Genomic DNA, 17,447 nt, shown 5'->3' with positions numbered 1-17,447 from the left:
AAACTAGACAGCTACATGCCAAAGAATCAAACTGGTTAATTCTCATGCCATGCAAAAAAATAAGTTCAAAATGAATACAGACTTAAATGTAAGACCTGAAACCATAAAACTTATAGAAGAAAACTTAGGCAGTGTGCTCTTTGAAACTGGTCTTATTAGTATTTTTTGATATGTCTCCTCAGGAAACAGAAACAAAAGCAACAGTAAACAAATGGGACTATATAAACTAAAAACTTACATAATGAACAAAATTATCAACAAAACAAGGCAACCTACTGAATGGGAGAAGATATTTGCAAGTGATATATGGTGGCTCAGTTGGTAAAGAATCTGCCTGCAATGCAGGAGACCCAGGTTCAATTCCTGGGTCAGGAAGATCCCCTGGAGAAGGAAATGTCAACCCATTCCAGTATTCTTGCCTGGAAAATCCCATGGACAGAGGAATCTGGTGGGTTGCAGTCTGTGGGATTGCCAGAATCAGACACAACTTAGCAACTAACCCACCACATATCTGATAAGGGGTTAATATCTAAGACATACAAAGAACTCATACAACTCAACATCAAAAAAAAAAACAAACCCAATTTAAAAATGAGCACAGGATCTGAAAAACCCTAAAAGATGATGCTAGCAAAATGTTGCACTCAATATGTCAGCAAATCTGGAAGACCCAGTAGTGGCCACAGGACTGGAAAAGGTCAATCCTCATCCCAATTCCCAAGAAGGGTAGTACTAAAGAATGTGCTGAGCATTAGACAATTGCATTCATTTCCCATGCTAGTTGGGGTTGCAAAGAGTCGGACACGACTGAGCGACTGAACTGAATTGAATCCGTGCTAGTAAGGTCGTGCCTAAGAACTTGCCTGCTAGTCTTCAGCATTATGCGAATTAAGTACTTTAGGATGTACAGAATGAGTTTTTAAAAAGGCACAGGAACCAGAGATCGAATTGCCAGTTTTCACTGGACCATAGAGAAAGCAAGGGAATTCCAGAAAAACATCTGCCTCTGTTTCATCAACTACACTAGAGCCTTTGACTTTGTGGATCATAACAAACTGTGGAAGGCTCTCAAAGAGATGGAAATACCATACTATCTTAGCTGTCTCCTGAGAAACCTATATATGGGTCAAAAAGCAACAGTTAGAACCCTGTATGGAACAACTGCCTGGTTCAGGATTGAGAAAGGAGTATCACAGGGCTGTCTGTTGTCACCCTGTTTATTTAATCTATATGCTGAGCACACCATGAGAAATGCTGGGCTGGGTGAGGTATAAGCTGGAATCAAGATAGGCGGGAGAAGCATCAACAACCTCAGATATGCAGATGATACCACTTTAATGGCAGAAAGCAAACAGGAACTAAAGAACCTCTTGATGAAGGTAAAGGAGAAGAGTGAAAAAGGTGACCTAAAACTAAGTATTAAAAAAACTAAGATCATGGAATCCAGCCCCATCACTTCATGGCAAATAGAAGGGGAAAAGCTGGAAGCAGTGACAGATTTCCTCTTCTTGGGCTCTAAAATCACTGCAGATGGTAACTGCAGCCATGAAATCAGATGATTGCTTCCTGGCAGGAAAGCTATGACAAACCTAGACAGTGTGTTGAAAAGCAGAAACATTACTTTGCGACAAAGGTCCATATAGTCAAGGCTAAGGTCTCCCCAGTGGTCACGTACAGTTGTGAGAGCTAGACTGTAAAGAAGGCAGAGTGCCAAAGAATTGATATCTTTGAACTGTGGGGCTGGAGGATACTCCTATGAGTCCCTTGGACAGCAAGGAGATCCAACCTGTCAACCTTAAAGGAAATCAACCCTGAATACTCATTGGAAGGACTGATGCTGAAATTGAAGCTCCAGTATTTTGGTTACCTGATGCGACCAACCAACTAACTGGAAAATTCCCTGATGCTGGGAAAGATCGAGGGCAGGAGGAGAAGAGGGCATCAGAGGATGAGATGGCTGGATGGCATCACTGATGCAATGGACATGGACTTGGGCAAACTCTGGGAGATGGTGAGGGACAGGGAGGCCTTGTGTGCTGCTATCCAAGGAATCGCAAAGAGTCAGTCATGACAGGACAACTGAACAACAATATACATAACGGAATACTACTGAGCCATAAAAAAGAAAGGAATTTTGCCATTTGTGACAACATGGATAGACCTAGAGGGTATTATGCTAAAGGAAATAAGTCAGACCGAAAAAGGCAAATACTGCATGTTATCCCTTGTGTGTGGAATCTAAAATACAAAACAAACGAACAAACATAAGATAGAAATAGTTATAGATACAGAGAACAAAGAGTGGTTGCCAGGAGGAAGGGAGGGAGGATGAGAGAAATAGGTGAAGGAGAGTAAGAGGTTTAAACTTCCAGCTACAGGGATTTCCCTGGTGGCCCAGTGGCAAAGACTCCAGGCTCTCAGTTCAGGAGTCTTGGGTTCGATCCCTGGTCAGGGAACTAGTTCCCACATGCTGCAGTTAAGATCTGGCAGAGCCAAATAAATAATAAATGTTTAAAAAAAAAAAGAGAGAAAAAAAAATAAACTTCCAGCTACAAAATGAATGAGTCATGGTATGAAATGTACAGTGTGGGGAATATAGTCAATAGCTAGTTAATACCTTTGTATGGTGACATATCAGAACTAGACTTATATGGTGATCATTTTGAAATGCATAGAAATATTGAATTACTACGTTGCAACAGATACTAACACAGTAGATCAATATACTTCAAAAAGAAACAAACATAGAAAAATAAATCAGATTTGTGGTTACCAGAGGCAGGAGTGAGAGAGGGGGAATTGGATGAGGGTGATCGAAAGGTACAAACCTGCAGTTAAAAGATGAATAAGTACTAGAGAGGTAAGATTTATCATACCTCATATGTATCACAACATAATACATATAATTAGCCCTTCTGCACTTTATACATGGAAGTTGTTAGAGAGTAAATCATCAGAGCTCTTATCCCAAGGAAAAATAATTTTTTCTATTTTTAAATTTTGTATCTATATGAGATGATGGATGTTCACTACACTTATTGTGATAAGTATTTCATGATGTATGTAGGCCTGTGTATGTGTATGTATGTGTTCAGTCATATCTGACTCTTGGCAACCCCATGGACTGTAGCCCATCTGGCTCCTCTGTCCGTGGGATTTCTCAGGCAAGAATACAGGAGTGGGTTGCCATTTCCTCCTCCATGGGGATCTTCCTGACCCAGGGATCAAACCTGGGTCTCCTGCATTGCAGGCAGATTCCTTACCATCTGAGCCACCAGGGTAATCCCTAGTCATTTTGTTATATACCTTAAACTTCTACAGTGCTGTATGCCAGTTATCTCTCAATAAAATTGGAAGAAAACATTGTTTTTAAAGAATCTTTAGCTCTTGGATAGTATTGGTCTCTCTAGGTTATTAAACAAACACTGAAATTAGAGTGAAAAATCATCATAATTTTTAGAGTTCAGTTTCCTTGGTAGACACTCCAGATGCATTAGCTTCTGGGAACAAAGTCACACAGGTTCTTAAGTGAACAATTCAAAATGAAAACATTTAAATGTCTTTGAATTTGTATCTATCTCCTGTGATTGCTTTTTAAAATAAAGTGTGTTCATATCTCCAGGCTTCGCAAGTGGAGCTGTGGTAAAGAGTCCTCCTGCCAATGCAGGAGACACAGTAGATGTGGGTTCAATCCCTGGGTCAGAAAGATTCCCTGCAAAGGGAAGTGTCAACCCACTCCAGTATTCTAGCCTGGCCAATTCCATGGACAGAGGAGACCGGTGGGCTACAGTCCATGGGGTCACAAAGAGTCAGACATGACTGATCTATGAAGCCCTCACGCATGTACATCTTTCCATGTTTTTGAATGATGCACATGATGTTTATAAGTTCTGTGTTTTTTCAGTTCAGAAGCAGAATCTCGTTGAGCACATTTGGTTTTACAGAGCCATGAAGTCACATCTTGGATGAGCTTTATTAAAGACAACGAATCTAGAATATGTGCCCTCCCAGCGGCGGACATCCTGTGCCTTGACTCACTTTGAAAACTGCCTCAGAAAACCTGGACAGTGTCCTCCCAGCCTTGTAAGAATTTTACACAAACTGTGAAGACGATTCTGTACTCCAGGAAATCTCTGGGGCATGGCTCGTTTCTGTCTCTTCCAGGGCTCTGCTGTACTGTGGGCAGCCACCCAGTTGTGCCCAGTTCTTTGAGACGCCGTGGACTGTAGCCTGCCAGTCTCCTCTGTCCAGGGGATTTTCCAGGCAAGGATACTGGAGTGGGTTGCCATTTCCTCCTCCAGAGGATCTTCCTGACCCAGGGATCAAATCCACATGTTTCGTCTCCTGCATTGGCAAGCGGGTTCTTTATCACTGAGATACTGGGGAAGCCCTATCTCTTCCTACTCAGATCTAAATTATCTGTATAGAGTGAATTAAACTCAGAAGTGAGACCCTAAATTTCACTTTTATTAAAAACTAGGAAGTCAATAAAATTTAACCAAAAATAAAAGAAGAGGAGGCAGAACCCACTAACAGCAAATACTCTGTTGTATTTGTATAAGTAAGCCTTCAGGGGAATCTTAGTTTTTGACAAATCTGAAAACACATAAGAGCTCCTGTGGCTTCCAGGGCTTGGATATGACTAATAAGACATGAATTTCCTTTTGCTCTGAACGGGCTCCAAGTCTTTACTGAATTTAATAGCTAAACCAGGTGTTTGTCCAGCTCGGAAAAACAAGCAAGCAGGAGAGCTGACAACTGCAGCCTTCTCCTTGTCTCTGGGCCCCTGTCTGCCCTTCAGTCGTGTAGGCGGCAACGACTCCCCCACGGGGGTAGCCCAGGGCTCCTCCTGCCTGAGCACCACAGGCAGCAGCATCTTATTTCTCGGGTCTTTCCCTGGTTCTACAGGCCCCTCACCAACGCGGCCCCGAGAACCGCGTCAGCAGCTTCGCCCCACTCTCTGTGCACCCACCTGCTGGTGGGAATCTTAGGGATCTTTAAGAAAGAGAACCATAGCCCTGGTTGTTTTCTGGTTGTACTGGTTAGAAGGTCGGAGAGGGGCTGAGGAAGGCTGTACTCACCAGAAACATCCGAACTGGTCCTTCATCCCAGGGCCCGTGTCTGTGGGTCTGAGGGCCCCCTCAAGGGGCAGCCAGCCCACAGGTCCCCACTGCCCTCCAGCTGCCTGACCCTCCCTCGGCCCAGGTCTGGCATCCAGGCGGGCTGGCAGTCTGAGCTGTGTGCACCAGGTCTCCATCCTCCCCTCCCCAGCCCTTCCTACTCAGGCCGGGGGTCATGTCCAGGCCTCCTGCTCAGCACAACACAGATTCTGACCCTTCCAGCCGAGATGCTGCCTCCCTCTGCTCTAGACTTGGGGTCATCAGCACACTCAGGCTAGCCTGTGCCCAGGCTCCCCCACCCCACGAAGGAGCTCACCCAGGGCTCCAGCCAGAGCCTCTGAGGGTCCCACCCTGTGCCACTGAGACCCTTGGAGCTGCAGAGGCACAGAGGCTACAGGGTCCTCGGAGGCCAGGCAACCTTGACTTTGACCTACCCCTTAGACCTTGGTGAGCTTCCAGGTCCCATTGATTAAACATGGATAATAATACCCAGGGGCTTCCCTGGTGGCTTAGAGGGTAAAGCATCTGCCTGCAATGCAGGAGACCTGGGTTCGATCCCTGGGTCAGAAAGATCCCCTGGAGAAGGAAATGGCAACCCACTCCAGTACTCTTGCCTGGAAAATTCCATGGACGGAAGAGCCTGGTAAGGTACAGTCCATGGGGTCGCAAAGAGTTGGACACAACTGAACGACTTCACTTTCTTTCTTTCTAATAATACCCAGCCTGGCGCTGATGAGGGAGCTAAACACCCAGCCAGCAGGTCCTAGTAACCTCCCCACCCCTATTCCAGGAAATGAAGCCAAAGACCCTCAGGGCCCTCCCCACCCAGCAGCGCAATTAAACCAGCAGTTTCCCTGATAAGGACTACCCTCCCCCAGGGCCATGGCTGACACCCTGCTGAGACCCTCCCCAGCCTACCTCCAAAAGGGGACCCTTCCCCTTGGTGCGGCCCTCCCACCCGGAGCCCAGCCTGTCCCACTGGCCAGAGCCACTTAGATACCCTGTATCATGTAAGCTCCTGGCCTCCCTATCGGCCACCACCACGGGTCCCCGGCCACAGGCATGGTCCCCTCCATACATCTCTTGGGACCATTTCAGCCTCCTTTCACAGGCTCCCTGCAGAGGCCTCTCCCCACCCTGGGGCACAAGCTGGGTGCTGGGCTGAGTGCTGGCCTGGCCCCACCTGGCATTACTGGGCGATGGCCCCCACTCCATGCCAGGACCAAACGTTTCTCCAAGGACAACCTGTTCGGGGCTGCGTCTTCTCCCTGAGTCCCGGCGCTGGCTGACTGCCTGGTGTGGCCCTGAAAGCAGAGCCCTCATGCTCAGGGGCCAAATGTGGGGATGGGGGGAAGAAGGAGTGTAACCGTGATCTAGAGACAGCCTTCAGAGACCCAGGACCTGGAGCCGTCAGCCCGTCATATGGGGATGCTGCAAACCAGAGATGCGGATGGGGGCGGGGAGCCTGTCCCAGAGTCACCCCAGCAGTCGGTGGCGGGGGGAGGCCAAGACCCCCTCTCTGCACAAGAGATGTGAATGCCTTCTGGCCAGGACAAGCCCACTCCCCACACTGCACCGCAGAGGAAAGACCCTCAGACAAAATTTTGGATGGCCCTCCAGCCAGGTAACCCCCACCAACGCACACACACATACAGTTATTCATACATTCTTCACAAACACCCCCCCAGCACACATGAACACTGACACATTGTCATACACAAACACACATGCACACACAGGCTCCCAGCTTTCCTGCCACTTCACATACAACCGCTGACACACATGCACACAGACACGCACACAGACATGTTTTCATATACATGCATGCACATTGTCATATACAAATACACGCGTGCACAGACGCCTTCTCATACACATGCACACAGGAACATACATGTACACACAGACTTCCAGCTTTCCTGCCCCTTCTCCCTCACTACCTCTCCTTCTGGCCTGTGCATTCAAATCACCAGGAGGATTTTATAAACGCTGACTTCGCATCTGTTCCCCCATGAGAACTCCACCCTGTTCTAACCCCTGGCTCGGTCCCACACTCAGAGTCAGAGACCCGGGGGTGCAGCATCTTCCCAGTCCCCCAGGCCGGATGCTGACCCTCCCCACTCCGAGATCCAGAAGCCCAGAGCCTTCTCCCCAGCCTCACGCTCTGCAGCACGGTCCCACACTCAGAGTCAGAGACCCGGGGGTGCAGCATCTTCCCAGTCCCCCAGGCCGGATGCTGACCCTCCCCACCCCGAGATCCAGACACCCAGAGCCTTCTTCCCTGCCTCACGCTCTGCAGGGCGGTCCCACACTCAGAGTCAGAGACCCTGGAGTGCAGTGTCTTCCCAGTCCCCCAGGCCGGATGCTGACCCTCCCCACCCCGAAATCCAGATGCCCGGAGCCTTCTCCCTAGCCTCACGCTCTGCAGGGCGGTCCCACACTCGTTCCACGCGGCTGCCAGGGTCACGTGTGTGCTGTTTCGGTCGCTGATGTTGCAGGACGGCTGCCCCAGGTAGAGCGAGGACTCGGGGATGCCCTCCTGCTGCAGGAAGCGCCTCTGGATGACAAGGGCCACCTTCTCGATCTCGCAGAGCACCCTGACCGCCCCAGTCAGGTTCAGCCGTGGGGACATGCCCTGGGAGGCAGGGAGGGCATCTTGCCCAGAGGTAGCTCCAGCTCCTGTTGGGGTCGGGGGCTGTTCTGGGCCAGGGGCCTGGGTTGTGTTGCCAGGAGAGTCACCTGCAAGGCAGGAGGAGACAGAAGCATAGAGTGGGTCTGTGTTTAGGGTCAGCCACGTGAGCCTGGCCAGCAGGGTGGCATAGGGCAGGAGGGTGTGGGCAGAAGGTGGACGGCAGATGGGAAGCATCTGCAGCCACTCATGGGGAGCTCACACATGCCAGCACAGCTGCACACACATGTGTGTTGTATGTTCCCGCCAGCCCAAGCAGCTGGGCATGCCCTGGCTCACTTTTGCTGCCATGGCCAGGGAACTCTGGGGTCCTCTACCCTCCCAGGCTGACATTGGGTGTGTGATGAGCCAATGGACTTGGGACCAGTCATCACCCCCAGGGTCCCCTGAGTCTCCTCTGTAAAATGGGTTATGAAAGACTTTTATGGTGGTCCAGTGATTAAGAATCTGTCTGCCAATGCAGGTGACATGGGTTCGATCCCTGGTCCAGGGAAGATCCCACAAGCCACAGAGCAACTAAGACCTTGTGTCTCAACTAGAGAGTAGCCCCTGCTCCCTGTAACTATAGAAACCCACGCACAGCACCAAAGACCCAGTGCAGTCAAAAATAAATAAATAAGTAAAATGGGTTAATGAAGTTCACTCTGGATCCTCAGATTCCTCACTCCTGCTCAGCTTCCCGCTTCCCTCAAACCACGCTCACTTTCAACCTCTGGGAGAGCACGAGGCTCTGTAAGAACATCCCCCATCCTCTGAGGGCAGACGCAGGACACGCTCAGCCCTCCTGGGGCCTCTGCTACAGACCGGCTCCACCACCTGCCCCCCTGACCCCTGCCATCCCATCTCGAGGTGCTCACCAGCTGCCCGGCCCCGGGTGGCAGCCTAAATCCCTGTTCCCAGTGCTCACAGCCTTCTCGTCTGGCCTCATCTGGCCTCGCCGAGCAGCCTGCCCCAGCTCTCCTGCACACCTCCGGCAGGCACTACCTGCAGCCAGCCCAGGTTGTGGGCCTGGACCCCGTTCACTCCCAACAGCTCCGTTCCCACTGCTACACCCAGCACCATACCTCACCCTGCAGCAGCCCCCTCTGCCAGACGAGGACTGAGCCATCCTTTAAGACTGGCGCTGAGACCCCTCTTTCCTGACCACACACTGACCACACCCATGGGACTGAAACAACTTAAGTGTCCTCTGGGCCTCCTGCTTCTACCTCAAGTAGCCCACATCTCGCATCCCCGGAGGCGTCATGTTCACTCCTGTAAAGGCCTGTCTCCTCCATTTGACCACAGATCCCTAGAGGGTAGGGGTCATCTCAGGGTCAACAGTGAATCCACAAACGTCCCATTTAGTGGAAGAAGTGCTGCATGGACAGTGGGGCTGAGTAGAAAGATTTCCATGTGTCGTTTGTCACACAGACTTGGGTTTTGAAAGATCATCTGTTAGCATCTGAGAGGACACACCTGAGTGGTTGTGTGTGTTTCCTCATCACCGGCATCAGAAGAAGCACTTAAGAGATGAGGTGCCTCCAGAAGGCTGGAGGTGTGTGGAAGGATGGGGAGGTACCAGAACATACACATGTGCACACACATGCACAAGTACACATATATGTATCCACACATGCACATGTGTGGCACACATATACACACACACACTCCAGAAACTTGTCCAGGACTTAAAAATGTGTTGACCTCACTTAGAAAAGATGCACTTTGGGGATGAGTGTCCTTAAAAGAACAGACTATCTGATGGTGTTCCAGACAAAGGATCCTGATAATATTACCTTCGCAGGGTCTTCCAGAAAATTCCACCAGGAGGTCAGGGGCATCTTCCTCGCAGCTGCAGATGAAGGAGCCCAGCGTGTTGCGGCAGGCAGAGCCTGGGGCACAGTCATCCTCCTGGCTTGCACACTCATCGTAATCTGCAGCATTCAGAAAGCAAGACAGGAAACCCTCGTGGGGACCTGAGCATCTCGGTCATGATGGGGAAGGTGTTTCTTGGGGAGTAAAGTTAAAATTATCAAGTGACAGCAAAGATGGCCAGTTTTGGAGGGCTAAAGAGCAGGGTGGCACCTCGAATTTCTACGGGGGATGGGGTGGGAGCAGGTGGCAGAAAGTCTGCTATGATTGTTCTGGAAGGAGGATTCCTGGACCCGGGGATGCTGGGGTGGGGGAGGGGCACAGCAGCATCCCCTCAGCTCCCTGGAGACCAGGAGACAAGGAGGACCCCACCCCCACCCTGGTCTCAGGCAGAGGGACCCAGCCACCCACCTGCTCTCATCTCTACACTCAGTTACTCATCTTATTAGCAATACCAAGAAGCAATACCATTTAGCTTTACTAAAGAAAATGGATAAACACTAAAAGGGCTTGGCAAAGCCTTCCATCTTTGTGTTTCATCTTTCATGTACCATCTATTTGGGTCTTTTGTGCCTGTGTCTATTGCATTCTTAGTATTTTATTACCAATGCAAGTGATCACTCTATATTTGGGATATAATTCTTCACCAGATTGTTGAAATTATTTTTTGGTCTGTTGCTTGCTTTACAATGGTGACTATTTTGTTTGATATGAAAGCTTGAATTTTTTTATAGAGGTAGCTATTCCAGTCTTTTTCTCTGTAGGTGTAACCCTTCTCATTCCAAAAATCAGAAAAATATTCATCTATATTGTCTTTGATTTTACTCATCCATGTAACTCTAAGCCTCTTATCATATATTCTCGAGCCTGGTATGTGCTAAGCATGGAATTGTGTGTCCTCAAAATCTGTATATTGAAGCCTTGACACCCAGCAGGACTGCAATTTGAGATGGGCCCTTCAGAAGATAGTTAAGGTTAGCTGAGATCATAAGAGAGGGGCGCTGAGCTGATTAGGACTGACAGCCTTATAATAAGAGACAGCAGAGCCCTCTCTCCACACGCATAGAGGAAAGGCCACACAAGGACACAGCCGCAGGGTGGCCCCGACAGGTCACGAGAGAGCCCTCACCAAAATCAGCCAGCATCCAGTGTCTAGAATTGTGAGACAATAAATGTCTGTTGTTTAAGTCACTCCATCCATGGTTTTTTTTTTTTTTTTTTTTTTTTAACAACAGCTTGAGCTGACCAATACAATATGAGAAGAGACTCTAAACTGCCTCTACTCCCTGCTTTTCTTTTCAATTATTCTTCCTAGGGTCTCCTTGGCAACTGTGCTGGGGAGGAACTCTGGCTGCAGAGAGGGACCTGTCTGCCCTCTGCCCATCCCCCTTAAGGGCAGCAGCAGAGGAGGAAGGAGCAGGACGCAGAGAGGAGGCAGTGTCCCTGGGCATCCCGGCAGGTTCACCAAAAGATGTTTTCAACCCGTGAACCTTTTCAAAAAACTATAGTTGCAGTAAGACAGACAAGGGTCCTATTGGTTTCCATTTTCATCCCATGCAGAGAAGCCCTTTCGAGGAGGCACATCTTTCAGAAACGAAGCTAGTGGGGGAATTTCACTGCCTCCTTTGGGGAGTGAGTCTCCATCGGGGCCTGGCCTCCACCTACCCCCTATGAAGGTGTCGCCTCCGACCACCTCCAGCAGAGAGGTGTTCCGAAAGGCAGCCAGGAACGCAGCAGACACCTCCCGAACATCCACGTCTGCGAGGACCAGCAAGGTGAACTCCACCACGATGCTCCCGTTGGAGATGCGGGTCACTTCAATGCGCACCCCGCCTGCGTCCAGGTGCTGAAGCATGAAGGCTGGCAAGGAATTCCGCACCTTTAGAGAAACAGGGCTGGTGAAAAGAGCTGCCCGCTGAGGGAGGAGATGGAGTCCTCGTTCTAAAGTGGCTCCTCTGGGGACTGTGGCCAGGTGCAGGGCTGGCCTTGGGAAAGACATCAAAGGCACGGGTCAGCTCTGGCCTGGTCCCTGTCTGCCAAGTCCCCAGACCCAGCACAAATACCAGTGGTCTGAGACAATGAGCTCTGTCCTCCCCACCAACCAGCCAGTCAGCATGGGGCTGAGGGCCAAAGCCCTACCCTATGGGGCTTGTAACCTGGAGGGGGCTCACGAGGGCAGTTAGGATCTGCTGATCACTCTTGGCTCAGAGCCATGGGAGTGGGGGACGGCTGAACGAGTGGTCAAAGGGAGGGACCCCACCTCCCACACTTGGTTTTTCTAGAACAGCCCTTGTGATTCTCACACTGCAGGACATCCCCCTTTCTTTCTTGCCGCCTGCCTTTCCAGAGACTGCTTCCCTTGAGCAACCTAGTTGTTGTCGTTGTTCAGTTGCTCAGTCATGTCTGACTGTTCATGACCCCATGGACTGCAGGACACCAGGCTTCCCTGTCCTTCACTATCTCCCGAGCTTGCTCAAACTCCTGTCCATTGAATCAGTGATGCCATCCAACTGTCTTATCCTCTGTTGTCCTCTTCTCCTCCTGCTTTCAATGCTTTCCCAGCATCAGGTTCTTTTCCAGTGAGTCAGCTCTTAGCATCAGGTGGCCAAAGTATTGGAGCTTCATCATCAGTCCTTCCAATGAAGATTCAGGACTGATTTCCTTTAGAATTGACTAGTTGGATCTCCTTGCTGTCTAAGGGACTCTCAAGAGTCCTGCCCTTATAAGCCTTGCTTATTATTCTATCAGTTTGGACAGAACCCTGTATGTAATGATAACCATAATATTCCATTCTAACCTATCATGGCCTAAATGCCTAGAAAACTACCCCCATCATATGATGAGCTTTGAGTGGTCCATATAGCGCAAATCTGCCGTGGAAGAGCCCACCTCCATGGTTTGTCCTCATAAGAATACCTCATCTGCGTCTAAACTGCATGAGGTTCAGGCATAGGCTTGTGGATTCCCAGTCCTGGGACAGCCAGTGTGAGCATATCACCCACGAGAGACTGTGGATGCTCAGGAGACCCCAAAGCCTCCTGCAGTCACGTGGCTGCCACCATTGTCGTTGGAAGAGCTGGTCTTCTCTATCTCTGTCTCTCTTTCTTTCTCTCTGGGATTTCCAGAGAGGGCTCTGTAGAGTCTTGGGTTAAAGTCACTCTTGTCTGAATTACAAGCCAGTCTCAAAGCAAAGTTCCAAGCCCCTTGCTAGAAAATGACAAAGAAAAAAGCAACACATTATCCCACAACATCCCAAAAATGTGTCCTAATGTCCTACAAAGGTGTTAAGTTGCACAGTTATTTGCAATGCAGAAATTCCAGATAGCAAACTGTGCCCCCAAATAGGCAAAAATATGAAATGCTTTCAAAAAGAAAGGTTAATCAAGGAACTTGAGTGGTAATGAAGCTGTCTCGTGAGGCCACTAGAGCTGTGTGATCTGATCTCAGTGATTGTTGCTTAATGTGATGTGTGTTGTTGTTAGGGGCCTTCCAGGTGGCTCAGTGGTAAAGAATCCACCTGCCAATGCAGGAGACCCAGGCTCAATTCCTGGTTCAGCAAGATCCCCTGCAGGAGGGCATGCCAACCCACTCCGTATGCTTGCCTGGAGAATCCCATGGGCAGAGGAGCCTGGTGGTCAGGCTACAGTCCGTTTTCAATCACTAAGTTGTCTCTGACTCTTTGCAACCCCATGGACTAGAGCATACCAGGCTCCCCTGTCCTTCACTATCTCCCAGAGTTTGTTCAAATTCATGTCTATTGAGTCATTGATACTGTCTAACCATCCTCTGCCATCCTCTTCTCCTTTTGCCTTCAGTCTTTTCCGGCATCAGGGTCTTTTCCAGTCAGTTGGCTGTTTGCATCAGGTGGCTAAAGTATTGGAGCTTCAGCTTCAGCATCAGTCCTCCAATGAATATTCAGGGTTGATATCGTTTAAGATTGACTGGTTTGATCTCCTTGCAGTCCAAGGGACTCTTAGGAGTCTTCTCCAACACCATAATTTGAAAGCATCAATTCTTTGGCACTCAGCCTTCTATGTGGTCCAACTCGTGATGTGCAACTATCCCAAGGAAGCTGGTGATAAACACGTGAATCAGACCGTCAACAGCTCTTGAATCCATCCACACACTGGGCCAGGAGCTGGGGACCTCAGGATAAATAAAGCAGGATCCCAAACCCCAAAGATCACCAATGGGATGGTTCCCGGAGGCAGTATGCCTATTTTATCAGTAACGCTGATGGGGTTGAAAAGAATCACCAAACATCACAGCCACCAGCATTACTGAGGCTTCATCCTGTTATGACTCCACCAATAGGTGGCGCTGCCAAGCTCTCTCAGTTCTACATCTTAAACTCCCAAGAAAGGAAAACCTAAAATATCTCAGATGTCCTCTATGCCAGCGATCCCCAACATTTTTGGCACCAGGGACTGGTTCTGCGGAAGACAAATGTTCCACAGACGGGGGGAGATGGTTTGGGATGATTCAAGCACATTACATTTATTGTGCCCTCTATCTCTATTATTATTACGCCAGCTCCATCTCAGATCTCCAGGCATTAGATCCTGGAGGCTCGGGACTCCTGCTCTATACAAATAAGATCTCAACAAGTGCATTCTCTATTCATCAAAGGGTAAACTAACCGCCAGCAAAAATAACATATTGCCACTATAAATAAATTGTAACAATATACATTCTTTGGGATGCCAAAAAATGCCAAAGGGGTTGCAGAGTGCACTGCAACAAAGAGAAGGAAAAAATTTTTTAAGGCTGGAATCACAGCAGCATTATTCCCAATAGCCAAAAAGTGGAAGCAACCCAAATGTTCATCAGTGGATGATGGCTAAATAGAACGTGGTCTGTCTTTATGGAGGAATATCACCTGGTCATAAAAGGGAATGAAGTTCTGATATTGATACAACAGGGATGAACCTTGAAGATATTATACCCAGTGAAATAAGCCAGACACAAAAGTCATGTATTGTATGATTCCATTTCTGTGAAATATCCAGAACAGGCAAATGCATAGAGACGGAAAGCACACATCTGGTTCCAGGGGCATAGAGAAGGGGAGATGAAGAGATAAACTGGTTTCTTTCTCAGAGGATGAAAACGTTGTGGAATTAGATGGTGGTGATGGCTGCGCAATTTTGCAAACCGTCTAAACTGCTGGATCCTGCACTTTAAAAGAGTGAGTTTTATGGTGTGTGAAACAGATCTCAATTTGTAAATGCTTCTCCTTTTTAAGGCACAGGGGAGGCTTTCTGCTCCACAGGGTCCCACATCAATAGAGACTTTGAATTGGAAACAACGTGAAGCGGAGGAAAAGGTGAGTCCCTCACCTGCTGGTGTGTCTGTTTAATGACAGATCAGAACACACAGGCCCCTCACCAGAGCTGGATGCCCCAGCTTCCTCCAGAAACGAGGAGTCTGTGGCCTTCCTCAGTCAAGTCTGAACCCCCATTGGCTGTTCAGGATGCTACCACCTCCCTCCTTCACATCCCAGGAGAAAATGAGGACCGATTCCACCAACTTACCGTCCTCAGGAAAAGCTCCAGGAAGGCCTGGGACTGCTCGCTGCTGGTGTTGCTGAAGGATTCTAAATACCTGACGTTCACTATTCTGACTTTCCCAATGAGCTTCTGAGCCGCTGCAGGATGGAGAATAAACATGTTTGCTATAGTGTCAGGTAACAGACTATCATTTTTGTCTTAATAGTAGTATTTTCACATCAGTCAGGAAGAACATCAAAGGGAGGCTGGTTTGCACTCTGTAAAGAAGGAAGAGCACCTAATATGTACAGGCACAGCCCCTCAGGTCCAGAGGACAGTGGGATGAAGCCTGGAAACAGACAGAGACCTTTCTGGAGCCACAGAACCAGATCAGCCCTTGCAACTTGGACTCCTCCAACCAGCAGTGACCTTCCCTCCTCTAGCTTACCGTGAGCTTGCACTTAGCACCCTCACCCACCTTCCCCTCTCTAAATCCCAGTCCACAGTGAAGTCCTGCTTTAAAGCATATAAACAAAAGTTCTAGACATTTCTCACTGCACCCTAATGGGACATCTTAGGCATCACCCAAGGAGTGCACACCCCACCTCAGAGATGACTGCTACTGATTCTTGGATGGCTGTCCAAGATTTGATAACTAATCTGCAACACCAGGCCTGCCCTTGGCTGCTCAGGCAAGTTAGATATTCGAGAAAATATGTGGATGACAAATGCTAATGAGGAGAAAAGAGGAATATTATCTGAATATATACCTATTGACAAGAATCAATGACTTTCACCATGGGACTGCCGTGGTGGTCCAGTGGTTAAGAATCCTCCTTCTAACACGGGGGATTCAAGTTTGATCCCTGGTTGGGGAACTAAGATCTCACATACCTTGGGGCAGCTAACCTGCACGCTGTACCTACTGAGCCCACACTCTGCAACTTGAGACACCCCTGTGAGCCGCAAGCTCTCACAAGCTTATGTAGAACACAAGTGCCACAACCAAGACCCAGCCCCCCCCAAAAAAAAAAAAAAATCAGCTCCACCTTATCAGAGTGTACTAATACATCTGACTTACTTAATTCTACTCCCCTCCCTTCCACTCTGCAGCCCTAGGCTCAGGGTGGGGCACACCCACAGATCTATCCATCATCATCTTTCCTGAAAGCCATGTCCACTAGGAGTGAGAGAGGTCAGAGAAATTGCATAGACCAGCACTGTACAAGTGGCATTAGTGGTAAAGAAACTGTCTGCTGATGCAGGAAATGAAAGAGACCCTGGGTCAGGAAGAGCCCCTGGAGAAGGGAATGACTACCCACTCCAGTATTCTTGCCTGGAAAATCCCATAGACAGACGAGCCTTGTGGGCTACCGTCCATGGAGTCGCAAAGAGTCGGACATGACTATACCCATTTCCCTGCCGTGTACCCACTAGGACACAGGTGATCGAGGGTCTGCAGCCTCTGCAGAGTCTGGACCACTATGCAGAGCAGCCTCTTTGCCCACCATCTGTCCCTGAAATGGGGCTTCCTTGGTCACTCAGGTGGTAAAGAGTCTGCCTGCAGTGCATGAAACCTGGGTTTGATTCCTGGGTTGGGAAGATCCCCTGGAGAAGGAAATGGCAACCCACTCCAGTATCCTTGCCAGGAAAATTCCATGGACAGAGGAGCTTGGCAGGCTACAGTCCGTGGAGTCACAAAAAGTCAGACATGACTGAGCAACTTCATTCATTCACTCATTTGTCCCTGAAATAAGCCCCCTCCCACATGGCCTTTGAACCCCATCTGAGGAAGAAGCGAGCCAGGTGTTCCTACACTGAGAAGAAAGGAAAGCCAACATCCACACATAAATGCAGCTGTTTTAAACCTTCACCCATTGAAAACCTCTTTCCTACTTTTCTCCTCCCTTTAAGAACCCACGGTGACATTGTTGATAGAGCCTGTTACCTGTCCTCACTTTCAGTTGGGCTCTGGCACTTTCTTGCCCACATGCTCCGGCCACGATCTCCACCAGGTACAGGACGCCGGGCTCCAGGCCTGACAGCGTGAGGCTTGCTTTCCGGGTCTGAAGGTGCACGGTGGGGCTCCGAGCAGAAACCAGGCTGAGCTGGAAAGTGGAGCGCAGGGTGGGATCCGCCGCCCAGGCCATGTGAAAGCCCGTGCTGGTCACATTGGAGACAGTGACCCTTCCGATGGGGACAGGAGCTGAGAAGTGGAATATAAATACCCCTGATTGAAATCAATCCAAGGTTCCCAGTAACAGGAAGGATAAGCTTCACCCCACCATGTGGGGA

At 49.1% G+C, this 17,447-nt stretch overlaps 1 protein-coding gene across 1 annotated transcript in view; it reads right to left on the bottom strand.

The window, feature by feature from the left end:
- Positions 1 to 17,447, bottom strand: part of UMODL1 (uromodulin like 1) — a 76,743-nt gene that overhangs the window by 11,762 nt on the left and 47,534 nt on the right. Inside the window, exons 12-16 of the mRNA XM_065943291.1 lie at positions 17,101 to 17,358; positions 15,198 to 15,310; positions 11,329 to 11,542; positions 9,588 to 9,725; positions 7,540 to 7,859 (exon numbers count right to left, since the gene is read on the bottom strand). Of these exons, the coding sequence (XP_065799363.1) occupies positions 7,540 to 7,859; positions 9,588 to 9,725; positions 11,329 to 11,542; positions 15,198 to 15,310; positions 17,101 to 17,358 (1,043 nt within the window). The remainder of the gene's footprint in view (positions 1 to 7,539; positions 7,860 to 9,587; positions 9,726 to 11,328; positions 11,543 to 15,197; positions 15,311 to 17,100; positions 17,359 to 17,447) is intronic.

Source organism: Muntiacus reevesi, chromosome 8 (assembly GCF_963930625.1).
Source record: "Muntiacus reevesi chromosome 8, mMunRee1.1, whole genome shotgun sequence".
In the NCBI taxonomy this organism is placed as follows: domain Eukaryota; kingdom Metazoa; phylum Chordata; class Mammalia; order Artiodactyla; family Cervidae; genus Muntiacus; species Muntiacus reevesi.
This window is presented reverse-complemented; position numbering and strand designations above follow the sequence as displayed.